The 27,090-nt window shown below is 40.4% G+C and overlaps 1 protein-coding gene across 1 annotated transcript in view; it reads right to left on the bottom strand.

Annotated features, from left to right (window-relative positions):
* Positions 1-1,550: 1,550 nt before the first annotated feature.
* RILP (Rab interacting lysosomal protein) overlaps positions 1,551-27,090 on the bottom strand; it is a 40,140-nt gene continuing 14,600 nt past the window's right edge. Inside the window, exons 2-8 of the mRNA XM_063444207.1 lie at positions 26,839-26,962; positions 24,116-24,237; positions 17,100-17,303; positions 4,638-4,792; positions 3,957-4,079; positions 2,548-2,631; positions 1,551-1,978 (exon numbers count right to left, since the gene is read on the bottom strand). Coding sequence (XP_063300277.1) covers positions 1,867-1,978; positions 2,548-2,631; positions 3,957-4,079; positions 4,638-4,792; positions 17,100-17,303; positions 24,116-24,237; positions 26,839-26,962 — 924 coding nt within the window. The 3' untranslated portion in view covers positions 1,551-1,866. The remainder of the gene's footprint in view (positions 1,979-2,547; positions 2,632-3,956; positions 4,080-4,637; positions 4,793-17,099; positions 17,304-24,115; positions 24,238-26,838; positions 26,963-27,090) is intronic.

Consider the following 27,090-nt stretch of genomic DNA (forward strand, 5'->3'; position numbering starts at 1 on the left):
ATGTAACTATAGGGTGTTCTAACATCTCCATCATGCACCCATCAGCCATGCCTTGGCTTTAGGTATATAGTTACATAAAACAGTGAGCAGCTAGACAAGTCTTATGAGAGATGAGACATGCCTGCCAAAGCACTCTGGTTGAATGGCCTGGACACCAACTAATCAGAACTTTCTGAATCACAATTCAAAGTGTAAAATGTGGTAAAACCCTTATAAATGCTTTTCAGACCTTGAATTATCAGTCAGTGTGGATCCCACAATGGGCAAAAATGTGTTTAATTTGTAATATTTATTTTTAATAGAAGCCCATGGTTGTTGGGTGCTGGACTATTTATGAGCCCCAGCTGGCATTGGCATGTACATTCCCCCCACCCACTGATGGTGACAGTAGTGGTGGTGGGAGAAATGAGAAACCAGGCAAGTCACCCCAGATTTGAGTTGGGCGGCACTCTCAAGGGGGTGGCGCCAAAAATTAATTAAAAAAAGTAAATGAAAAGGCCGCCCCTCCGATACCTTGTCAGTCTCTTGTCCTGCTGGGCCCAAGAGCTGGCTGACTAAGCCGCTGCCAGCCTCAGGGTGGCCAGTTTGTAGGTGGGCAGCGAGGGAGCGCTTTCCTCTGAGCTATTTCTGCTCAGCTACCTCGCGTGCACCTCACTGATGCCAGAATATGACGTTACTCTGGCCTCAGCATCACCAAGTATATCGCGAGGGAGCTGAGCGGGAAGAATTCAAAGCTCCCTAGCCGCCTGTAGTGACCGGCCGCCCAGGCACCACAGGAGTCAGCCCAGCAGTCCCACTGGACTCCAGGGAAATAAGGTAGGGAGGCTGGGTGCAGTGAAATTAAAAATAAATAGTGTGTATGTGTATATATATATATATATATATATATATATATATATATATATATATATATATATATATATATCTCTCTCTATCTCTGTGTGTCAGTGAGTGTGAATGTATGTGTGTGCGTCAGTGATTGTATGCATCAGTGTCGACATGCCTAGGGCAGCACAAAACCAAAATACACCACTGGCTGGGGGGTAAGCGGAGGGTTTAAACAGGCATAACCTCCCCCACCCCCCCCTTCCATATTTATAATATTGCTTCAACAGGCTACCCATACCTTTATTATTTTTTTAAAACATTGGCCACTACCCATTGCCTATCCAGAGGAGGGAAAAAACAAAACAAAAAACAACCACACGCACAGACAGACAGCTCTCCTTAAAGGAATCCTATAGTGCCAGAAAAACAAAGCCGTTTTCCTGGAACTATAGTTTTCTAAGGAGTCCCCTTCCCTTGCACCCTCCTCCTGAGGTTAAAAGACAGGTCTCATTTATAAATATTAATGATTAGATTGACAAAAGTAAATTAATAAGTTTGAATTTTCAATATTTATTTCTGGTGTTTCAATACCACATATCAATATACTAGAAATTATATAAAATTTTATATATATTACAACAAATACATCTGTATAAATATTCAGCATACATTAACTTATTAAAAAAAAAAAAAAATTTATATATCTATATATCTATATATAATCACTTTCCATTATAAAAAGGATAGCGATCACATAAAAATAGGTTAGAAAAATATATTTTCATTCTCTCGAGGAGTAATTAGATGTACATTTTCACAGACTGCGGTACAAGACTTCATAATGTATCCACTCACTGTGGAGAGGAAAATTATTATATATATTATATACAATATATTTATTATGAAGTACTTTGCAAGATTAGATTTAATCAAATTCAGTGGCAGATAAAATCTCAGCACCAGGAAACAAAACATTGCAAGTTATTCTGGCACTGTGCTGGTCATAATCTGCAACATTCCATCAGCGCATCATAAAGTTCAATCATTTTCAGAATTGGTTCCCCCTTTCTCTACCAATTTAAGTTCCTTCCGGTTAATAATTTCCCATGTTCCTGCATCTGTTGAGGGTCTTCTGTACCACATGCCAAATCTAGAAGATAAAAAGTGAAGAAAAAAAAACCCACAAATGAAAAGGCTTATTCTACAAGACACAGAAGTCAACAACTTGAAGTTACCCAACACTTTTAGACAGCATGACCACCAAGTTCAGCCATCATTGACTAGAAAACCATGGGAAATGGAGTCCATACAAATATGCAGTACCAAGGCCCACACACCTACAGAAAAGCAAAATCTTTATTGTAACCAGGACTCAAAATGTCGAGTCATCCACCAATTACAACTGCAAATCTGAAAAGGTCTAGGACACAGGAAAGATTGAGCCCAGTTGTAAGTATAGATTGGCTAATTAATGCCTTGACCAATGAAAGGATGCAGTGATTGTCCCATTGCAGTTAAAAGACAGAGGTTCGGATTGACTACACTGTGTTTCGATGTTTCTAAGTGGTTAGCAATAATTACTTTATATCAGTCATATTACAGTTGAAGAATGGGCTTCAATGTTAAATTTTCAAATATGTAAGTGTTTCGCCAGCCAATGCAATGTACATATGACGAGTCCCAGATCAGTTTATTAAATTAACTCAATGATAAACTTACAGGCTCTTTATTTTAGAGTCTGGTGGCTTTGAGTCAACACAGTCAGTGTCTGCTGGCTGTGTCCATGAATTATCTTCATCATCACTGCAAAGAGAGATAACAGAAACATGTAATAGTACATACAGAGTGAGGAGATAACCGTAAGCATTTCTGAGCAGAAACAAAAGTGTTGAAAAGGCAAGCGCATGCATGAAATTTAAGAGGACAATCCAGGTACATCCCTGGGATCTAATTCTTCTTTCGGAACATGTCAACATGGAGTTCTTTCTATCAAGCCTGTCCCTCTCAGAAGTTTTAATTGGACTTGCAGGAGCGGTTTTCATTCATTCATTCATTTATTCGTGGAATGAGGCCCTGCTAGAAACACTACAGAAGTCTTGAAAAGCTGCATTTTTTGCATATGAGCTGTGGCACATTTCATAGAACCAGTTACTTTAATGAAAAAACTTTGAGAAATGTACAGTTGCATTTTTCATAGTGACAAGTCTTTAAAGTGGAAAATAGGATGGAGCTTTACTGGAAAATTAAATAGACCATGGACTGGACTATGCCTTCTGGGCACACAGGCCCCAATTTAAAAAAAAAAAAAAAAAAAAAAAAAAAAAAATTATATATATTTCATACAAAATACACAATCCAGCACACTCTTATTCACTAAACAGCGATTTCAAATCTCACAAATTGTAATAGTTTTATTTAAAAAACACCTCGCCTAGGCAAAAAAAATAATGGGGGTTTAGTTACATTATAGGATTATATATTGCATAAGCCTGCTACAGCGTCAATGTACCCCATTCTTGGCAGGTCCTATCCTATCCCAGCTGGAATCTTAAAGGACCACTATAGTCACCCAGACCACTTCAGCTCAATGAAATGGTCTGGGTGCCATGTCCCCCAGGTTTTAACCCTTCAGATGTAAAACATAGTTTCAGAGAAACTGCTATGTTTATATTGCAGGGTTAATCCAGCCTCTAGTGGCTGTCCTCCTGACAGCCACTAGAGGCGCTTCTGCGACGCTCAATGTGAATATCGCATTGAGCACGTAGAAGGTCCATAGGAAATCATTGAGAAATGCTTTCCTATGGGTGTTTTTTTATTTATTTTTTTTAAATAATTCTTTATTTTTGTAAGACATGTGCAAATGCATAAGAATATCACCGCAATGTGTTTACATGACATTCAGTTATTTGCATGCATACCCAAACAAGTCGAATATTTTTTGCATATTAATTTATTATATTGCCAAGGAACAATAAAGTATAACATTTTATGCACCATATAATAAATAATATATATATATATATACACACACACACATTTTTTTTTAAGTTTGTGTATAATATAACAAGCAAACAGCATGACAAACAGGACATTTTAAAAAAAAGTTATATACTAGCACACTTATTAACCTGCTTATTGGAGACTCTACAATTCCAAGCATCTTCGCTTTTATCTTCTTTCGTTGCTTCCGTATTGCAGACTTCATACCACATAACAGGAGGCTTGGGATTCTATCATCAGACAGAAGTTCCCTGAAGAAGACAAAAAGCAGATTGAAAAGCCGAGACCGGATAAAAAAAAAAAAAAACCAAAAAAAAATTAAAAAATATATAAATAAAATTGTCTGAAATGACATCAATGATAAAATATGAAATTCTTAGGGATTTGGGAAAGCGACAATATTATGGTGACCCAGACAGGTTTACTGAGAGATTGCTTTGCGTATTGGGACTCTTATCACCTAAACACCCAATGGGAATGGGGAATCCGTTCTATAATATTCTGCATTACTCATTGAATTTCCTGTGGATATTGTGACAGCATAGATTTGATCCAAAGGATTTGCACCTTTTGTGATCACCCATAGTACCTTTTGCCCTTGAAGTGTTGACCAATAGATGAAGCTGTAGAGAGTGAGGGCTGTTTATACAGAATGGAGACCGTTACTGGGGTCTGTTACAAGATCAAGATCTTAAGACTTTGATTTTGTTTGCACGTTATTTGAAATCTATATAGGTTTCCTGCCAAGCTTACACGGGTCATTATGTATTGCGACATTACCATCAGCTGCAATACTTGAACTTGATTACCTCTGATAATACTGCAGCTCTTCATTTACAAGAAATAGGTTTGTCTTCAGCTCATTCCTCTCTAGCACAATCTGCTTCAAATATTCCATGGTGAAACCGGGATGGCTTGATGAGGCTTCTTCCGCTGTGTTCTGTAATGCAACGTCTGCGGTGTTCTGTATTGTTTACAAGAGAAAAACCACTGAAAACAGGTAAAGAGAAATTAATATGACAACAAGCAATACATACAGCCTGTGGTTGCCCAATACCAATTTTTCCCCAAACATGTGCAGATCATGGCTAGAAGTGAACTGGTCTGTGCATACATGGATAGCAGCTGCCGCCAGTTTCATTGCTCATACAAGATGAGTGGAACTGCAGTCGCAGGAAAAAAAAACAAAAAAAAAACTATTCAATAAATACCTGCTGTACAGGAGCTTATGGTTAAAGAAATAGATTCCTCCCATACAAAGGAGACGTTCCAATCCAATCAAGGGCATCTCATTGTGGTCTAATGGGTTTGATGTAAGGGCAGGCAGATCAACTAGACTGCATCTGCATTGAATATTAAATTTCTTTAGTTGACCCTCTACCCCAATGTTTAATGCATGGGCTATATAATGCAATCAATCATAGGGGGTCATTTTCCCCTTTAGTTTCCCTTCAACGAAGCATAAAAAGGATTTATTTACGAAAGTGAGAATTAAGAGTGAATTTCAAATGTAAGTCCACAGTAGCCAAACTGGAAGCATAGCAGAGTTAGAGAATTTTTCCAGTTCAGCTATTTTGATCTTAAGATTGAAATTCACTTTGAATGATCATTTTAGTAAATAAACTATAAACACTTTTTTTCTATCCAGCAGTGGTCACTAGAGAGCAATTCCTTTTAGTACAGCGCTTACGAACATTTCTGGAGTATCTGGCCCAAATGTACATCAAGTTTATTAACCCCATGGGCTTATTTAGTCCCCTGGAATTTTAACTTCAACCCACGTCATTTACCTTAGTCTTCACAGTACCCTTGCCTTAACATTTAGGCCAGAAAAGATCAAGGGACTGTGCAGACGGGGACAACACAATAAATAATCCCACACACCCTATGATTATACGTTGAGGTAACGGTTGTACTAATTTTTGCTTATAAATGGCTATAAAACAAAAGAAGTGAATGGCGCTTACACAGAAAAAATCAAAACACAGTACTGGAGTGAGAAAGGTGTTCCCCAACACCCTAAAGTCAAAATGCACAGAAGGTATTAAAAGCAACAAGTGCCAAAATACACACAGCACTCCCTGTGTATAGAGATATAAAACAATACTTATGCGTATGCAGGTATATGTAAGGGATGTCCCATGTAGTCAGTACCTACAATAATAGAAAAGGTACATAGTATAGACTGTACATACAATGAACGGAATACAGAGGTAATTAGATACACTCACGGATTCCAGAGCCGTGCCAGGCTCTGTATTTAGTGCCCAAGGGTGCCTCAGAAGGCTTTACTGGAGAGTCCTGAAAGGTATCCCCCAGGGGTAGAAGGAACAGCAGCAGAGTGATGGTACAAAAGTAGATTTATTGTAAATATAAATTAAAATAATAACTGTGCAGGTCCCATATGGTGACTCACGAAATCACAGTCATGCAGACGCGTTTCAACTCAGTCCGAGTTTTCATCAGTGCATAAAGTCATCTGGTTGCTGTTCCGTTTTAAATACACCGCTATTTTTGATTGTCGGTCACATGGGCGGAAGTTCGGGTGGCCGGCGTCTGACATCACTTCCGGTATTTCGGCGCTCATTTTCCAGCTTGATTGTGTTTAGTGTGGTTGCCCATTTGAGGCCGGAGACCTCCATTTTGTGAAAGGGCATCTCTTATAGTTCTTAGCATACTCACATAGGAAAAAACTTGCGATATTGGAAGTGGCACAGTAACATACAAAATAGCGGTACCAATGCAATGTTGTACATGAAAGGACATTATGAATACATAATGTGAATACACAAAGTGCAATATCAGTATGAGATTAGTTAATACATTTGTTCCGCTAGAAACATATCCTATTAAGGATGGACATCTATCATATCCTAAGAAAAGTATCTATATAGACAATGATTGCTGAAATACAATAAAATAGAAAATGTTAAAGCAACAGCAGTAGTATGGTAGTATATATACAAAAAGAAAATATGTATATACATTAAGCAGCATATGGGTATATGATACAGAATAATCCCATCTAGGTGGTATGAATATAGCCCATATAGAATAGGATTGGTGGGTGGAAAAAGGAGACTACAAGAAGAGTCTTTTTAGAAAACTTAAAAATATACGTATAAAAATATGAATATATGCATATGAAAAATAGAACATATGAAAAATAAAACAAGTAAAAATGTTTTATAAAAAATGTACCAACTCAAAATCTAAATTTAGACCGTAGGGGGATAGAGTATTCAATTCAAAAATCCACCTACTTTTAATTTTACAGAGTTCTTTAAAATTATCTTCACCCCTCCAATCTTTTTTCTTTTGGGCAATAGCAGTGAAATTGACACATGAAGGGTCACTGTTGTGACATTGTGCGAAATGTGCAGAGACACTGTGTTTGATATACCCCCTCTGTATATTGCCCAAGTGTTCCAGCATGCGGGTTTTTAAAGTCCTCGTGGTCATTCCCACATACTGGAGTCCACAGGGGCACCAGAGGAGGTATATCACATTACTAGAATGACAAGTGAGAATAGAATTGATCTTATACTCCTTTTTGGATGTATTGGAGATAAATTTGGTTTGTGTGTCTTTCTTAAATTTAGTTCTTTTACAGGCTGTGCACATTTTGCATGGGTAAAAACCATGTTTTTGGTTAAAAATGTTGGTATTAGCAGTATATGTTTTTATATGGTTTCTAACCAGCAACGTTTGTAGATTTTTAGTCCCCCTATATATAATTTTTGGTTTTTCACCAATGATGTTATTGAGGCCCTCATCAGTTCTCAGAATGTGCCAGTACTTCTGGATAATAGATTTTATGTGTTTAGCGTCACCGCTATAGTCTAAGATTAGAAGAGGCTCCTCTGTTTGTTTAATTATTTGTTTATCCTTATATTCCAACAGGGACTCTCTATTTAACTGTCCGGTTTCTTGAATTTGTTGGTCCAAAATACTTGGATCATATTTCTTTTCAATGAAGAAATTTTTCAAACGTCCCGCCTGTTCTTCATATTCTTTGATGTCACTACAATTTTTAAAAATACGGTTAAATTGGCTCTTGGGTACATTGCGCAACCACGGATCATGGTGACAACTCGTGGTGTCAATGTACCCATTGACATCCACTGGTTTGAAATAAGTTCTGGTGGAAATATGATTGTGTGAGACATAGATGTCCAAATCCAAGAACTGGACTGATGTTTGGCTGATTTGACTAGTCAGAATGATATTGTTCTGATTGTCATTAAGACCCTCCAGGAAGAGATCCAAGGACACTCTGGACCCCTTCCATATAAAGAAGATGTCGTCGATATATCTGCGATAGAGGACCAGACCCGCTCCCATAATGTCTCGAGCTGGGAGGAAGGTCCCCTCCCAGTGAGACATAAAGAGATTAGCATAGCTGGGAGCGAATCTGGTCCCCATCGCAGTACCGACTAACTGTAAAAAAAAGGAACCATCGAACCAAAAAAAATTGTTGGTCAGAATCAAGTAGATGCTATCTATGATGAAATTGATCTGACTCTCAGCGAACTTATTGCTATGTGTCAAAAAATGCTTGACAGCCGTACAACCCAACTCGTGGGAAATGATGGTATATAAACTGGTCACATCACATGTGACCAGATAATAGTCCTCCTCCCATTGGATATTCTGTAAGGTCTTTATTAGTTGTGTAGAGTCCCTGAGATAGGATGGTTGGGATATCACCAAAGGTTGAAGTAGTTTATCTACATATTCAGATAGCCTACTTAGTAGGGAGCCTATCCCGGATACTATGGGCCTTCCAGGGGGGTTTTTTGTATCCTTGTGGATTTTTGGGAGGATGTAGAGAACTGGTATACGGCATACCGAGACATTTAGGTATTTATATTCCTGCTTATTGAGGATTCCATCTTCCATACCCTTACTTAGCAATGATGTATATTTCTTTCTTATTTCTGGGGTAGGGTCCACTTTAAGTTTGGTATAGGTGGAGGCATCGTTGAGCTGTCTGTATACCTCCTCCATGTAGTCCGCAACGTTCAGCACAACGATGCCTCCACCCTTGTCTGCTGGCTTAATAACAATATTGTGATCTTGTTGGAGATCTCTCAGTGCTTTGGTTTGGGAATAGTTTAAGTTATTTCTTTTCTTTTTGGATATCCGTCTCACATCATTAGTGACCAATTTCTCAAAAACCTTCATTTCACCGCTAATGTGGTTCTTGGGAAAAAACTGAGATTTATCTTTCAAATTTGTGTGTATAAAATTGTCACTGTTGGTCTCTCTTGATTCGTTAATGGGGAATTTTTTAAAGTGTTTCTTTAAACAAAGTTTCCGAATGAACTTGTGGATGTCTATGAAAGTATTAAATGGTTTATTGGAGTTAGTTGGTGCGAATTTTAGGCCCTTATCGAGGACTTCTAATTCTTTATTCGTTAATACTTTATTGGAAAGGTTGAAGATACCTAGTGGTGGTTTTTCCCTCTTTTTTTCAATGTCCAAATGTCTTCCTGCTCGGCATCCCCTTCTCCCTGATCCCACGGTCTTTTGGACCTTTGTGGGCGGGGGGGTTGGTCTTGGACTAAAAAAGAATGGGATGACTGGTGGGCATGGGGTTTACTTCTAGTGGGATAATCGTTAGTAGTCTCATCTGTTAAGGATCTGTATCTACTTCCATAATTAGGGGTATATTGTTGGTTTCGCTTAGGGGGTTGGATCCTATTTGTACCGCTAGTCTTGGGAGAATCTCTAAGGGTTGGTTTGTTACCTTCCTTATAGTAGGGTTTTTTATATGTATTTACATTTGTTTTATGGTTGTCTACATTGGGATTCCTATTATACCCATTGGATTTAAATCTAGGGTTGGACTGATTTCTTTTATGCCTAGCGAATGAGCGAACTCTGTTGTAAGCATAATCATGCTTATCCCTAATATATTTACTTTTTTTGATGGCAACCACCTCTTCTTCTTGTTTGTCTATATTTTCTTGGACTTTTTTAAGGGAGGTATTAACCTCTTCGGTGCCTAGTATTGGTTGGAGTTTTTCTTTAATCTCATTGATTTCCCTATCCAATTTGACAAGATTACGTTTTCTTTGTTGGACGATGATGGACATCATACGAGCGGAGAATGATTCCAATGCTGAATTCCAAATCTCCATGAATTCATCATCGTCCTGATCAAAAGGTAGGTTTCTTAAAAAACCTTAAACCCCTTGGTGTGATGTTCTCTGTTAGGTATTTTTCCATGGTGAAAATTTCCCATTTGATTTTTGTTTCTTTAATTAGTAATTTTTGCAATGAATCACAAGTATAATCAAAATCATATTCACGAAACTTGATTGGTTCCGATTCACAGTGAAATTTCCTGGCCAATTTATCCTGCCAATTATTTCTCTTTTCAAATAATTCCATCTTTTGATGGGCTGGAGCAGCCTACACTTTGTGGGGAATAGTAAGTAAACACAATAAAACAAAAGAAGTGAATGGCGCTTACACAGAAAAAATCAAAACACAGTACTGGAGTGAGAAAGGTGTTCCCCAACACCCTAAAGTCAAAATGTACAGAAGGTATTAAAAGCAACAAGTGCCAAAATACACACAGCACTCCCTGTGTATAGAGATATAAAACAATACTTATGCGTATGCAGGTATATGTAAGGGATGTCCCATGTAGTCAGTACCTACAATAATAGAAAAGGTACATAGTATAGACTGTACATACAATGAACGTGAGTGTATCTAATTACCTCTGTATTCCGTTCATTGTATGTACAGTCTATACTATGTACCTTTTCTATTATTGTAGGTACTGACTACATGGGACATCCCTTACATATACCTGCATACGCATAAGTATTGTTTTATATCTCTATACACAGGGAGTGCTGTGTGTATTTTGGCACTTGTTGCTTTTAATACCTTCTGTGCATTTTGACTTTAGGGTGTTGGGGAACACCTTTCTCACTCCAGTACTGTGTTTTGATTTTTTCTGTGTAAGCGCCATTCACTTCTTTTGTTTTATTGTGTTTACTTACTATTCCCCACAAAGTGTAGGCTGCTCCAGCCCATCAAAAGATGGAATTATTTGAAAAGAGAAATAATTGGCAGGATAAATTGGCCAGGAAATTTCACTGTGAATCAGAACCAATCAAGTTTCGTGAATATGATTTTGATTATACTTGTGATTCATTGCAAAAATTACTAATTAAAGAAACAAAAATCAAATGGGAAATTTTCACCATGGAAAAATACCTAACAGAGAACATCACACCAAGGGGTTTAAGGTTTTTTAAGAAACCTACCTTTTGATCAGGACGATGATGAATTCATGGAGATTTGGAATTCAGCATTGGAATCATTCTCCGCTCGTATGATGTCCATCATCGTCCAACAAAGAAAACGTAATCTTGTCAAATTGGATAGGGAAATCAATGAGATTAAAGAAAAACTCCAACCAATACTAGGCACCGAAGAGGTTAATACCTCCCTTAAAAAAGTCCAAGAAAATATAGACAAACAAGAAGAAGAGGTGGTTGCCATCAAAAAAAGTAAATATATTCGGGATAAGCATGATTATGCTTACAACAGAGTTCGCTCATTCGCTAGGCATAAAAGAAATCAGTCCAACCCTAGATTTAAATCCAATGGGTATAATAGGAATCCCAATGTAGACAACCATAAAACAAATGTAAATACATATAAAAAACCCTACTATAAGGAAGGTAACAAACCAACCCTTAGAGATTCTCCCAAGACTAGCGGTACAAATAGGATCCAACCCCCTAAGCGAAACCAACAATATACCCCTAATTATGGAAGTAGATACAGATCCTTAACAGATGAGACTACTAACGATTATCCCACTAGAAGTAAACCCCATGCCCACCAGTCATCCCATTCTTTTTTAGTCCAAGACCAACCCCCCCGCTCACAAAGGTCCAAAAGACCGTGGGATCAGGGAGAAGGGGATGCCGAGCAGGAAGACATTTGGACATTGAAAAAAAGAGGGAAAAACCACCACTAGGTATCTTCAACCTTTCCAATAAAGTATTAACGAATAAAGAATTAGAAGTCCTCGATAAGGGCCTAAAATTCGCACCAACTAACTCCAATAAACCATTTAATACTTTCATAGACATCCACAAGTTCATTCGGAAACTTTGTTTAAAGAAACACTTTAAAAAATTCCCCATTAACGAATCAAGAGAGACCAACAGTGACAATTTTATACACACAAATTTGAAAGATAAATCTCAGTTTTTTCCCAAGAACCACATTAGCGGTGAAATGAAGGTTTTTGAGAAATTGGTCACTAATGATGTGAGACGGATATCCAAAAAGAAAAGAAATAACTTAAACTATTCCCAAACCAAAGCACTGAGAGATCTCCAACAAGATCACAATATTGTTATTAAGCCAGCAGACAAGGGTGGAGGCATCGTTGTGCTGAACGTTGCGGACTACATGGAGGAGGTATACAGACAGCTCAACGATGCCTCCACCTATACCAAACTTAAAGTGGACCCTACCCCAGAAATAAGAAAGAAATATACATCATTGCTAAGTAAGGGTATGGAAGATGGAATCCTCAATAAGCAGGAATATAAATACCTAAATGTCTCGGTATGCCGTATACCAGTTCTCTACATCCTCCCAAAAATCCACAAGGATACAAAAAAAAAAACCCTGGAAGGCCCATAGTATCCGGGATAGGCTCCCTACTAAGTAGGCTATCTGAATATGTAGATAAACTACTTCAACCTTTGGTGATATCCCAACCATCCTATCTCAGGGACTCTACACAACTAATAAAGACCTTACAGAATATCCAATGGGAGGAGGACTATTATCTGGTCACATGTGATGTGACCAGTTTATATACCATCATTTCCCACGAGTTGGGTTGTACGGCTGTCAAGCATTTTTTGACACATAGCAATAAGTTCGCTGAGAGTCAGATCAATTTCATCATAGATAGCATCTACTTCATTCTGACCAACAATTTTTTTTGGTTCGATGGTTCCTTTTTTTACAGTTAGTCGGTACTGCGATGGGGACCAGATTCGCTCCCAGCTATGCTAATCTCTTTATGTCTCACTGGGAGGGGACCTTCCTCCCAGCTCGAGACATTATGGGAGCGGGTCTGGTCCTCTATCGCAGATATATCGACGACATCTTCTTTATATGGAAGGGGTCCAGAGTGTCCTTGGATCTCTTCCTGGAGGGTCTTAATGACAATCAGAACAATATCATTCTGACTAGTCAAATCAGCCAAACATCAGTCCAGTTCTTGGATTTGGACATCTATGTCTCACACAATCATATTTCCACCAGAACTTATTTCAAACCAGTGGATGTCAATGGGTACATTGACACCACGAGTTGTCACCATGATCCGTGGTTGCGCAATGTACCCAAGAGCCAATTTAACCGTATTTTTAAAAATTGTAGTGACATCAAAGAATATGAAGAACAGGCGGGACGTTTGAAAAATTTCTTCATTGAAAAGAAATATGATCCAAGTATTTTGGACCAACAAATTCAAGAAACCGGACAGTTAAATAGAGAGTCCCTGTTGGAATATAAGGATAAACAAATAATTAAACAAACAGAGGAGCCTCTTCTAATCTTAGACTATAGCGGTGACGCTAAACACATAAAATCTATTATCCAGAAGTACTGGCACATTCTGAGAACTGATGAGGGCCTCAATAACATCATTGGTGAAAAACCAAAAATTATATATAGGGGGACTAAAAATCTACAAACGTTGCTGGTTAGAAACCATATAAAAACATATACTGCTAATACCAACATTTTTAACCAAAAACATGGTTTTTACCCATGCAAAATGTGCACAGCCTGTAAAAGAACTAAATTTAAGAAAGACACACAAACCAAATTTATCTCCAATACATCCAAAAAGGAGTATAAGATCAATTCTATTCTCACTTGTCATTCTAGTAATGTGATATACCTCCTCTGGTGCCCCTGTGGACTCCAGTATGTGGGAATGACCACGAGGACTTTAAAAACCCGCATGCTGGAACACTTGGGCAATATACAGAGGGGGTATATCAAACACAGTGTCTCTGCACATTTCGCACAATGTCACAACAGTGACCCTTCATGTGTCAATTTCACTGCTATTGCCCAAAAGAAAAAAGATTGGAGGGGTGAAGATAATTTTAAAGAACTCTGTAAAATTAAAAGTAGGTGGATTTTTGAATTGAATACTCTATCCCCCTACGGTCTAAATTTAGATTTTGAGTTGGTACATTTTTTATAAAACATTTTTACTTGTTTTATTTTTCATATGTTCTATTTTTCATATGCATATATTCATATTTTTATACGTATATTTTTAAGTTTTCTAAAAAGACTCTTCTTGTAGTCTCCTTTTTCCACCCACCAATCCTATTCTATATGGGCTATATTCATACCACCTAGATGGGATTATTCTGTATCATATACCCATATGCTGCTTAATGTATATACATATTTTCTTTTTGTATATATACTACCATACTACTGCTGTTGCTTTAACATTTTCTATTTTATTGTATTTCAGCAAAAAATTTTTATAATTTTTTATTGTATCTCAGCAATCATTGTCTATATAGATACTTTTCTTAGGATATGATAGATGTCCATCCTTAATAGGATATGTTTCTAGCGGAACAAATGTATTAACTAATCTCATACTGATATTGCACTTTGTGTATTCACATTATGTATTCATAATGTCCTTTCATGTACAACATTGCATTGGTACCGCTATTTTGTATGTTACTGTGCCACTTCCAATATCGCAAGTTTTTTCCTATGTGAGTATGCTAAGAACTATAAGAGATGCCCTTTCACAAAATGGAGGTCTCCGGCCTCAAATGGGCAACCACACTAAACACAATCAAGCTGGAAAATGAGCGCCGAAATACCGGAAGTGATGTCAGACGCCGGCCACCCGAACTTCCGCCCATGTGACCGACAATCAAAAATAGCGGTGTATTTAAAACGGAACAGCAACCAGATGACTTTATGCACTGATGAAAACTCGGACTGAGTTGAAACGCGTCTGCATGACTGATTTCGTGAGTCACCATATGGGACCTGCACAGTTATTATTTTAATTTATATTTACAATAAATCTACTTTTGTACCATCACTCTGCTGCTGTTCCTTCTACCCCTGGGGGATACCTTTCAGGACTCTCCAGTAAAGCCTTCTGAGGCACCCTTGGGCACTAAATACAGAGCCTGGCACGGCTCTGGAATCCGTGAGTGTATCTAATTACCTCTGTATTCCGTTCATTGTATGTACAGTCTATACTATGTACCTTTTCTATTATTGTAGGTACTGACTACATGGGACATCCCTTACATATACCTGCATACGCATAAGTATTGTTTTATATCTCTATACACAGGGAGTGCTGTGTGTATTTTGGCACTTGTTGCTTTTAATACCTTCTGTACATTATAAATGGCTATACTCTGTATTATATGTTGCTTATGTAAACATTTCACATTTAATTTTTGATATGTAAAGATGGAACCCTCCTCCCCCCCCCCCCCCCCCTTTAAAGGGACACTATAGGCACCCAGACCACTTCAGCCCACAGTCCCCGATCCCCTAACCCTGGAAAGCCATTTATTGCAGAAAAGAGAAGGAGGTGCACTGGAGGGGAAAGCTACAGTGCCAGGAAAACAGCTTTGTTTTCCAAGCACTATAGTGGCCCTTTAAGATTGTGTTGAAATTATTTTAAAAAGTTTTTTTGAGAGGAAAATAATGAGCTGATGGTATCCACAGAATATATGGCAATAATGTCCAAGACTTAGGAGTGAAACAATACAAAGGAGAGTTTTGGTTGGAAAGTCAGGATGCTTTTAGGCTGTGTGTATATATATATATATATATATATATATATATATATATATATATATATATATATATATATATCACACACAGTTCTCCATTGTGGCTTTCTCTGCAGATCTGACCCCCATACTCTTTGCCCTTTCGACCAGTCCTTGGTGCAACCTATTCTATTTTAATAACCTCTCTCCATTCTCTATTTTTTTTCCTGTTGCATTCCTCTCTTTCATGCATTCAGCAATACTTCCAGATCGTTCTGCTTCATGTTATTAACAGTTCTATTCCTTTTCTAATGCTTTTCCATATTTTTCTTCATTTCACCACATTTCCAATATTCTCTGCATTCCTCACAGACTTATTTCCCATCAATGTAATACCCTGGCTTTCCAACAAACCCTCACCTTTACTTTTTAAAATTGTATTTTGTTGTATCCCATCTACTTTTTTTGCATTATTGCCATATATTCTATGGAAGTCATCAACCTCTAGACTGCAAGCTCGTTTGAGCAGGGTCCTCAACTACCTATTGTTCCTGTTCCATTTTGTTATGGTCTCATTTGGTAAATTCACCTCTTATTGTAAAGCGCTGCGGAATAAGATGGCGCTATATTAATAAGAACAAAAAAATAAAAAAATTCTTAGTGCTATGGGGTTGTATAGGATCTCATTATCGGAGCTTGTTTAACAGATATGGCCCAGCAGAGGTCACTGCAGAGTAATTCCTTATAGTACAGAGTTGAATCTTTTAGTATTTGGCCCACGTTTAAATCTCAGAAAGTTAATTGAAGCATGTGCATATGTCTGGTATATTAACCCCAATATTTACACACAAAATATACCAGGGAGGACGGATTTTGTTCATTTTCTGTAGAATTTCATACATTGTATAGTCTTTGGTACACTGAACAGGATACATAGAGAACAAAAACAATTCATACATTTTCTACAGAAGAAAGTAGAAATGTTGTTTATTTGAAGCAGTTTCTCTGAAACTGCTATGTTTATATATATATATTAAAAAAAAAAAAAAAAAAAAAAAAAGTTAATCCTAGAGGGACCTGGCACCCAGACCACCTCATTAGGCTGAAGTGGCCTAGAGTGGTCCTTTAAGGAGTTAAATCACTTTTGTTTCAGTTTATGCAGCCCTGAGCACAACTCCCCTGGCTGTGACTCACTTTGACTAGGGCTGCATAAACAAAGTGTTTTAACTCCTAAATGGCAGAGAATTGAGTTTTTTGGAAGGGGGTGGGGGTCTTTAAGCCAAAAGAAACCAATCCCTACTTTAAATTTAATTTATATTTCTAATTGCAGTGGAATTTAAATATACATTTGTTTTAAATTAAAAACTACAAAGTGGTAGATTAAAAAAAAAAAAAAAAAAAAAGCTACATCTCACAACAGTTGCATACCATACTTTCCATATTTTTGTCAGGGATTTCAGGAGGTACTGCACTCATATGTGAGAATTTCTCAATTTCTTTCAGTTTTTCCTGCAGTACATTTTCCAAATCTGTTTTTGTTCGTAGAGAGCTCTTAAGCTGAACCTGGAGGACAGACATTTTGTGTCGCAGGTCTTCATTCATTTTCATGAAACGGTTCAATTGTTCCTGCAGCTGATATGAAGAGACAAAAAGGAAAAATATATAACCAGTTTTCTACAGCTATATGTAGCGATCATAAGAGCTGTAACTTAAAAGTAGTACACAAATCTGTTTTAGTGTGCTGAAACAAACTTATAAGCAGGCCTGAAAATAAAGATGGCAAAAAGTTTAAATGCAAATACACAATTTATTATGGAAAAAAAAAAAAATAAAAAATATATATATATATATATATATATATATATATATATATATATATATATATATATATATATATAAAAATAAAAGAAAATATACAATAATACTTCGTAGTCTTCAGCCAGTAAAACAAACCCTAACCTAGGACGTAAGAGTCGAAGCGTGCCTCTTATTAAATATAGAGGCACTTTAGTGAAATTTAATCTGGTGTAACAAGACGTAGAGACTGAGGCTTAATACAAGGGGAAATATGTCAACAAAAGCCTAAGTAGAGGTGCATATGCAATAGGTTTAAAAAAAAAAAAAAAAAGGAAAAGGACCTAATCTGGTATATAACCTTTGCCAGTAAATAGCAGTCTTAAACATAACAGAAGAGGTTTCAATAAGGAAACACAATGTAGCAGCTGGAGAGGAGGAGAGTCCGGTAAATAGCCATAGTAGTCCCTCACACAACTACATAAATACCATACGGAGGTAGGGTCCCTTCAGATTTTTAGTAGTCATACACTTTTCCTACCAAAAGAGAAACATAGAAATGTAAGGCCATATTAGCCATACTGGAAGCACAGACTACTTGAAGATTTTTACAAGTTTTGGCTACTTTGACATTAAATTTTAAATGCTGAATTTCAGACCTTGTGAGATTTCCCCTGGAGTAGAATAAGTGAAGAGGAAAAAAAAATACAAAAAAACAAAACGAAGATGCCATGGCAGCATTGCTTGATAAACTCTCTTAACAGAATGAGGATCACACATGGCTGATTGTATGGAACCGTGCAATACCTCGAACTGGTATATCATCACTGCTTATTTCTTTAAATCTGTGTATCTTGCTAATGAATATTTTAAAAAAATAAATACAATAAAAAAAAACAAAAAAACAGCATAAAGATCAACATGATGTGATACAAGTGACACCTGCTGCTTTGTTTTAGGAGCATGGACTAGAAATCGGAGATTCTAAAAGGTGCTGGAAAGTCTCTGCTTTTGTTCTCACAGCAGACAATCTGATTGGTGTATAGTAAAATGCAAATACAGAACAGTAAAAGTGACAAAGATTTCAGGCTCCATATAGAAAGGTCAAACTCCAACAATAAAATCCATGTTAACCAGGGAGACTACCAACCCCTTGGAGAAGAATATCCAATGTAGAGAAAAGATATCCGGGCACACACAGGTTATGTCCAACAAACAGACTTTGATTGGAGTGAAATGGCTCACACACAAGCCTCTCTCAAGACGCCTCAAACAACAAGGCTTCTAATTATAAGGCGACCTGTTTCCAGCCATTGAGAGGTGGCTCATAGATGGGCTCCCAGGCTTGGAAGAGTTGGGACCACAGGAATGGAAAGGTCAAGCCTCCAAAAAAGGACCCACAGTGTGACAATTTTTAATTAGAAACAGAAAACATGGAAGGATAGCAGCAAAGAGGAAGAGGAGTCTGAATAAAATGTAGAAAATTCTTAGTGCTGCAACCTGCGGAACTATTCATTTAGACTAGTTAGACAGAACTATGGGTTACTATAGAAGAAGCAAAGAAGTGGCAGAATAAAAAAATAAAAAAAAGTTGATGAATGTGTCCACATTAATATTTGTTAAAAATAGTAATAAAATAAAAATTATATTGCCCAAGCATGCCTTGCTCAATTTTCAGAAAAAAAAAACAAAACACACTTATACCTCCTTTATTGTTGAGGTTACCAGTCTAGATTTAAAACATATACACCACATTTCTGAGCCAAAGTCTTTCTGCTACAATTATCAAAAATCTGCCATAAAGCTACCAGCCTATATGAACGTAAAAAATAAAAAAAACACACACACACACACACACACGCACCGAACACGCACTAAACTTATTTTTGTGGGGGATATTTTTCATTGTGCTCAACATCTCCTTGTCACTCATCATCCCAGTGAAAGTGCTTTATGAGTGAACATAGAGCAAGGAATGGTACTCCCTGCCCCATAGCTTTAACATGTATATAGCAACAGCAATTTATATATAAACCTTGGAATGTAAATCGTCACAAGGTTTTCAAAAGGAAGGAAGTACTTTAAATAAAAAAAATCCAAAAGTAAGGAAATCATTTTAGCAGCAGGAGTCCTTTCTTTTTCTCAGGGAATGTCCAGCTTTGCAAGTCTGGTAAATACCTCATCAACCAGTAGACACACAAATAGCAGAAACAAACAAGAGAAGTATGGTAAAAAGAAAAGAGAACTGCGATTGGCTGTGGTGAGATCAGTGGTTTGAATTCTACATGTACTTTTTGTACTCCTTAAAGAGACACTTATCAAACCAATGCTTGCATGAAAATAGGATTTAATTCCACATTCATGTTTTTACAGTGCAGGCATCCCCTGACAAGCAGACATCCTCATTGGGTAGTATTTAATCCAATAGACACCTAGAGAAAGAAGACAATACTTTGTCACTGGTCCAAGCAATGAACGGTTTTTTGATCACGGACCTTTTGATATTTAGCATCATGGCTGCAGACAGGAGCTGCCTTGCAAAAAAAAAAAAAAAAAAAAAAGTGTAGTTTGAGACAGATAGCCACTTAGGGCTCTCGACTGAAAACGGGTTCATTCAGTGAATCGATTTAGATTTTGCTTTTAAATTACACAGATGCTAGATGTGTGTCCAATGCACACGGACTGACAGATTGCAATGATTCCTGTGCATACTCTGTGTCCACAATTCTCCTCCAACAACATATCACATTAGAATATCCATACAAGTGCATCTTTGATGTTTTGTATAATCACATTTTCAATGTTTGGTTGACAGGCCTGCTTTACATACATTTGTGTCTCTCATTACTGGAGACTATGTAAACCAGGGGTAGTCAACCCTTTTCTACCTACCGCCCACTAATGCCTCTTTCTTGATGGAAAATTTCCTTACGCCCACTAGCTTTCGCGCAAGTGCAGAATATTTTTTTAGAAAGGAGGGTGTTTTTAAAAAATAAATGTACGTACATTTATCTTTTTATTTCTACTTTATCCATGTTTATAATGTTTTTAACTTTATAAAGTTTAATGAGAAAACAATAAAGTAAATAGAAATTACCTTTACTAGTGATTAATGAGGTCCTTGAGGTTGATGCTGCAAGACTAAATATTATCTGGTTAGATTTTTTGTAAGGTGGATGGGGGGGCTGTGAGGTGGGGCTCTATGAGCTGGGTAGGGGGGCTGTATAGTGGAGTGGGTAGGGGGGGCAGTATAGGAGTGGGTAGGGGGGGCAGTATAGGAGTGGGTAGGGGGGGCAGTATAGGAGTGGGTAGGGGGGGCAGTATAGGAGTGGGTAGGGGGGGCAGTATAGGAGTGGGTAGGGGGGGCAGTATAGGAGTGGGTAGGGGGGGCAGTATAGGAGTGGGTAGGGGGGGCAGTATAGGAGTGGGTAGGGGGGGCAGTATAGGAGTGGGTAGGGGGGGCAGTATAGGAGTGGGTAGGGGGGGCAGTATAGGAGTGGGTAGGGGGGGCAGTATAGGAGTGGGTAGGGGGGGCAGTATAGGAGTGGGTAGGGGGGGCAGTATAGGAGTGGGTAGGGGGGGCAGTATAGGAGTGGGTAGGGGGGGCAGTATAGGAGTGGGTAGGGGGGGCAGTATAGGAGTGGGTAGGGGGGGCAGTATAGGAGTGGGTAGGGGGGGCAGTATAGGAGTGGGTAGGGGGGGCAGTATAGGAGTGGGTAGGGGGGGCAGTATAGGAGTGGGTAGGGGGGGCAGTATAGGAGTGGGTAGGGGGGGCAGTATAGGAGTGGGTAGGGGGGGCAGTATAGGAGTGGGTAGGGGGGGCAGTATAGGAGTGGGTAGGGGGGGCAGTATAGGAGTGGGTAGGGGGGGCAGTATAGGAGTGGGTAGGGGGGGCAGTATAGGAGTGGGTAGGGGGGGCAGTATAGGAGTGGGTAGGGGGGGCAGTATAGGAGTGGGTAGGGGGGGCAGTATAGGAGTGGGTAGGGGGGGCAGTATAGGAGTGGGTAGGGGGGGCAGTATAGGAGTGGGTAGGGGGGGCAGTATAGGAGTGGGTAGGGGGGGCAGTATAGGAGTGGGTAGGGGGGGCAGTATAGGAGTGGGTAGGGGGGGCAGTATAGGAGTGGGTAGGGGGGGCAGTATAGGAGTGGGTAGGGGGGGCAGTATAGGAGTGGGTAGGGGGGGCAGTATAGGAGTGGGTAGGGGGGGCAGTATAGGAGTGGGTAGGGGGGGCAGTATAGGAGTGGGTAGGGGGGGCAGTATAGGAGTGGGTAGGGGGGGCAGTATAGGAGTGGGTAGGGGGGGCAGTATAGGAGTGGGTAGGGGGGGCAGTATAGGAGTGGGTAGGGGGGGCAGTATAGGAGTGGGTAGGGGGGGCAGTATAGGAGTGGGTAGGGGGGGCAGTATAGGAGTGGGTAGGGGGGGCAGTATAGGAGTGGGTAGGGGGGGCAGTATAGGAGTGGGTAGGGGGGGCAGTATAGGAGTGGGTAGGGGGGGCAGTATAGGAGTGGGTAGGGGGGGCAGTATAGGAGTGGGTAGGGGGGGCAGTATAGGAGTGGGTAGGGGGGGCAGTATAGGAGTGGGTAGGGGGGGCAGTATAGGAGTGGGTAGGGGGGGCAGTATAGGAGTGGGTAGGGGGGGCAGTATAGGAGTGGGTAGGGGGGGCAGTATAGGAGTGGGTAGGGGGGGCAGTATAGGAGTGGGTAGGGGGGGCAGTATAGGAGTGGGTAGGGGGGGCAGTATAGGAGTGGGTAGGGGGGGCAGTATAGGAGTGGGTAGGGGGGGCAGTATAGGAGTGGGTAGGGGGGGCAGTATAGGAGTGGGTAGGGGGGGCAGTATAGGAGTGGGTAGGGGGGGCAGTATAGGAGTGGGTAGGGGGGGCAGTATAGGAGTGGGTAGGGGGGGCAGTATAGGAGTGGGTAGGGGGGGCAGTATAGGAGTGGGTAGGGGGGGCAGTATAGGAGTGGGTAGGGGGGGCAGTATAGGAGTGGGTAGGGGGGGCAGTATAGGAGTGGGTAGGGGGGGCAGTATAGGAGTGGGTAGGGGGGGCAGTATAGGAGTGGGTAGGGGGGGCAGTATAGGAGTGGGTAGGGGGGGCAGTATAGGAGTGGGTAGGGGGGGCAGTATAGGAGTGGGTAGGGGGGGCAGTATAGGAGTGGGTAGGGGGGGCAGTATAGGAGTGGGTAGGGGGGGCAGTATAGGAGTGGGTAGGGGGGGCAGTATAGGAGTGGGTAGGGGGGGCAGTATAGGAGTGGGTAGGGGGGGCAGTATAGGAGTGGGTAGGGGGGCAGTATAGGAGTGGGTAGGGGGGACAGTATAGGAGTGGGTAGGGGGGACAGTATAGGAGTGGGTAGGGGGGACAGTATAGGAGTGGGTAGGGGGACAGTATAGGAGTGGGTAGAGGGACAGTATAGGAGTGGGTAGAGGGACAGTATAGGAGTGGGTAGAGGGACAGTATAGGAGTGGGTAGAGGGACAGTATAGGAGTGGGTAGAGGGACAGTATAGGAGTGGGTAGAGGGACAGTATAGGAGTGGGTAGAGGGACAGTATAGGAGTGGGTAGAGGGACAGTATAGGAGTGGGTAGAGGGACAGTATAGGAGTGGGTAGAGGGACAGTATAGGAGTGGGTAGAGGGACAGTATAGGAGTGGGTAGAGGGACAGTATAGGAGTGGGTAGAGGGACAGTATAGGAGTGGGTAGAGGGACAGTATAGGAGTGGGTAGAGGGACAGTATAGGAGTGGGTAGAGGGACAGTATAGGAGTGGGTAGAGGGACAGTATAGGAGTGGGTAGAGGGACAGTATAGGAGTGGGTAGAGGGACAGTATAGGAGTGGGTAGAGGGACAGTATAGTGGGTAGAGGGACAGTATAGTGGGTAGAGGGACAGTATAGTGGGTAGAGGGACAGTATAGTGGGTAGAGGGACAGTATACTGGGTAGAGGGACAGTATAGTGGGTAGAGGGACAGTATACTGGGTAGAGGGACAGTATACTGGGTAGAGGGACAGTATACTGGGTAGAGGGACAGTATACTGGGTAGAGGGACAGTATACTGGGTAGAGGGACAGTATACTGGGTGGCATTTGAATGGTGGGTAGGGGGTTGAAAAAGGTTAATACCTTTCAGTGTCCTCTTGGTCCAGTGGCAGCTCTCCAAAAACGTGCGTGGGGCGGAGCTTGTGGGCAGGAGGCGGAGCTTCCATTTGGGGGCAGGGCATGCGGCCGGAATGATTTTAGAGTGTGCAGGAGCCACACCAGCCCCCAGTTCCTCCCTCTGCCCGCCCCTCGGACAGACAGGCTGGCACAGTCCGAGGGGAGAATTTATCAGAACGATTAGGGCGGTCAGCCCAGCCACACCAGCCCAGCCACCCACTCTCTCAAACAGAGGATTTAGCTGCCGAAATCCCTACCGCCCACCTGGAATCCTGAAACACCCACTAGTGGGCGGTAGGGACCAGGTTGACGACCCACGATGTAAACAGAGTGGATTCCTTCCTTTAACGTGTAAAGAGATTCAATTTGTACAAAGATTCTTATTAAAGGTTTGCGTTTGTAATTAAGGGGAAGTGCAGAATCTTAAGCAAACAATGTATGTGTGCTGGCAACAAAAATAAATGAAGCTTGTTTGAGCAACATTGAAAGTGAATGTAATTTACCGCTTCAGTGTCCTTGTTCTTCTGACAATTGTCATGGGTCAAAGCTCGGATCTCATCTCTCTGTGTATCTACCACCTTCTTCAGTTTCAGCATTAAGTCACGCTCCTCTCTTGCGGCACATTCTGAGCAAAAAAGACAGTCTGGGCATTAGTGACCACTTTTAAACCATGGCTAAATCACACACAGCAAAATAACGTGATAGCCAATCAATGATAACCTACAGGGGTAAGGGGACACAAAGGTAACTGGTTCTTTGGCATTGTAGCTCAGAGATCATATTTTGAGACCCAATCCAAGTTACTATAGCATATACACAAACACAGAGGAAAATTTTATAAAAAATGTGACACAAATGTCATAGCATGGCTGTTAATTTTGTTTGAATCAAGAAGGGATAGTCCATTTTGGAAAGAAAAATAATAAATCTTAAATTTGTAGCCAAGACAAACACACCAACTACTTATTCAAATCGTTTTGCTAATAGGTTACGGCTTACCAACCATTTTTTCTTGAAAGAAGAAGCAAAATCTCTTATGAACACAGCCATCTACAAAATAGTTTGTACAGAAACACAACGGCATTATGTATTTCCTGCCTCTACCACACGCCTCATGAAGACCAGTATCAAAACTGGACACTTAGGCCTAAATGTAAGTCAGGGAATAGGGCTGAGCACGTTTTAGTCCATAGCTCAATAAATCTTGATGCTGTAAGATCTTAAATATTGACTCCTGGTAGCATGGGGATACTCTGCAAACAAGGAAATTCCACTCCTGCATTGCCAGATTCTCCCCCACCCCCAAATGACTGCATGCCTAGGGTGTATGATTGTATCCACTATTCCTCTATTCACAAGAATTTTGGGGATATGTAGCTGGGTGCTTGTTGTAGTCCCACACTCCTAACAAGACCTACACAAATGAAATTGCTGCCATCAGCCTCTTGATAATTATGTGCTCAAACGACAGGTTTATGGACAGCTATGGCTCGTGAGTTGTTCAAAAGCAGGAGGAGAGGTAGGGACTTTGCTAGCATACAAACAAGTTGGACAGCAAAGGTGGAAAAAAAAAAAAAAGTCTAAAAGAAACAATATGGCACATTACAAAAGTAGACAGCCAACATTCTAAAAGATAAATAATAAAAAAAAAAATAAAAAATAAATATATATATATATATATATATATAAAAAATTTTTTATTAAAAACCACCACACACTAAATCCTGTGTTATTTATACAGTGCCAACAAATTCCGCAGCGCTTTACAGTGGGTGGAACATGTAGTTGTAACCAGACACTTTGGACACACAGGAACAGAGGGGTTGAGGGCCCTGCTCAATGAGCTTACATGCTAGAGGGAGTGGGGTAAAAGGGACACAACAGCAATGTAAGGATAGTATTTAGTCTAATGACAGTTGCAAGAGAGGAATCAGTCGGGAGCTATTAACAGTTTGATATGTTTTTATGAAGAAGTGGGTTTTTAAAGGATCACTATAGTGTCAGGAAAACAAAGCGGTTTTCCTGACACTATAGTGCCCTGATGGTGCCCCCACCCTCAGGGTCCCCCTCCAGTGGCGCTGAAAAAAAAAAAACCTTCAGCAGCTTACCTTAATCCAGCACCGGGCTCCCTCTGCGCTGGTGACCTCTCCTCCCCGTCGTCACTGGAGCTGAATGCGCATGTGCGGCGAGTGACGCACCTGCATTAAAAAAGTGTCCATAGGAAACCATTTCTCAATGCTTTCCTATGGTCACTCTGCACAATGGAGGAGAAATTCCTCCAGCATCGCAGATGCGCCTCTAGTGGCTGTCCGGAAGACGGCCACTAGAGGCTGGATTACCCCAAATGTAAACCTAGCAGTTTCTCTGAAACTGCTAGGTTTACATATGAAGGGTTAAAACCTGAGGGACCTGGCACCCAGACCACTTCATTGAGCTGAAGTGGTCTGGGTGACTATAGTGTCCCTTTAATGATTTTTTTGGAGTGGAGACTGGGTGAGCAACTAATGAAGGAGGGAACGGAGTTCCACAGAAACGGTGCAGCCCTCAAGAAGTCTTGAAGGCGAGAATCAGAGGTGGGAGTACAGACAGAAAATAGACGCAAGTCTTCAGCAGAGCTTAAGGGCCTAGACGGGACATACAAGTACATGGCTTTAACTTTGTTTATATTTGACTAGACCAACAGCAAGCACCCATAACCCAAACCCAAACCCAAACCAGGAACTCGGGAATAGGCAATAATGCACCTTAAATTGGCTTTTCACTGCCTTTTAATATGGCTACATCTAAAAACCATCTTGCAAAAGCTGCAGATCTCTCCTAATCCATCCCAGACTATGTGGCTCTCCAATCACAGACTTCCCAATGCAGCTCAACGAGGAGTTAAAACAAACCAGGAAGTAACAGGACCAGTTATCCAATTGACAACCAGGGGGTGTAACATGGTTAATTTTTAAAAAGTTCCAATTTCAATTGAAATCTGCCCTTTTTTGTGAAATGAAAAAAAAGAGGACACATTCTTCACACATAAACCATTTCAGCAAGTTAAAGTGCTTTACGTGTGAGGAGTGGTAAATGAAGGAGAGAAATCTACATGAAGAAACACTGATTACACTCCCTCTTTTGAAACACGTGAGATGATAGATTATAGATGCACTTTGAAAACAAGCAGCCATATATTAAGATGCAACACTGATACCAATGTCACGCTTTCCAAAGCAGAGCTTACCTTCCTGGGACTTGGACTCTGCCAATTGTCCCAATAATTTCTGATTCTCCTCTGTGAGCTGGGAGAGTTGGTTCTGCAAATCATGCTCCTTCCTCTGGGCTTCAAGCAGCTTCTGCTCCAGGTCCTACATAGAACATATAGAACTACAGATTAGAAAGGCGGCTATATTTTGCCTGAACTGAATGTTTCTCAGAATGGATAGCTTTTAGCATGTTGTGATTGATACAGATGTAATAGTGTCCATTCATCAGT

The sequence above is a fragment of the Pelobates fuscus genome, chromosome 1 (assembly GCF_036172605.1).
Source record: "Pelobates fuscus isolate aPelFus1 chromosome 1, aPelFus1.pri, whole genome shotgun sequence".
Lineage (NCBI taxonomy): Eukaryota > Metazoa > Chordata > Amphibia > Anura > Pelobatidae > Pelobates > Pelobates fuscus.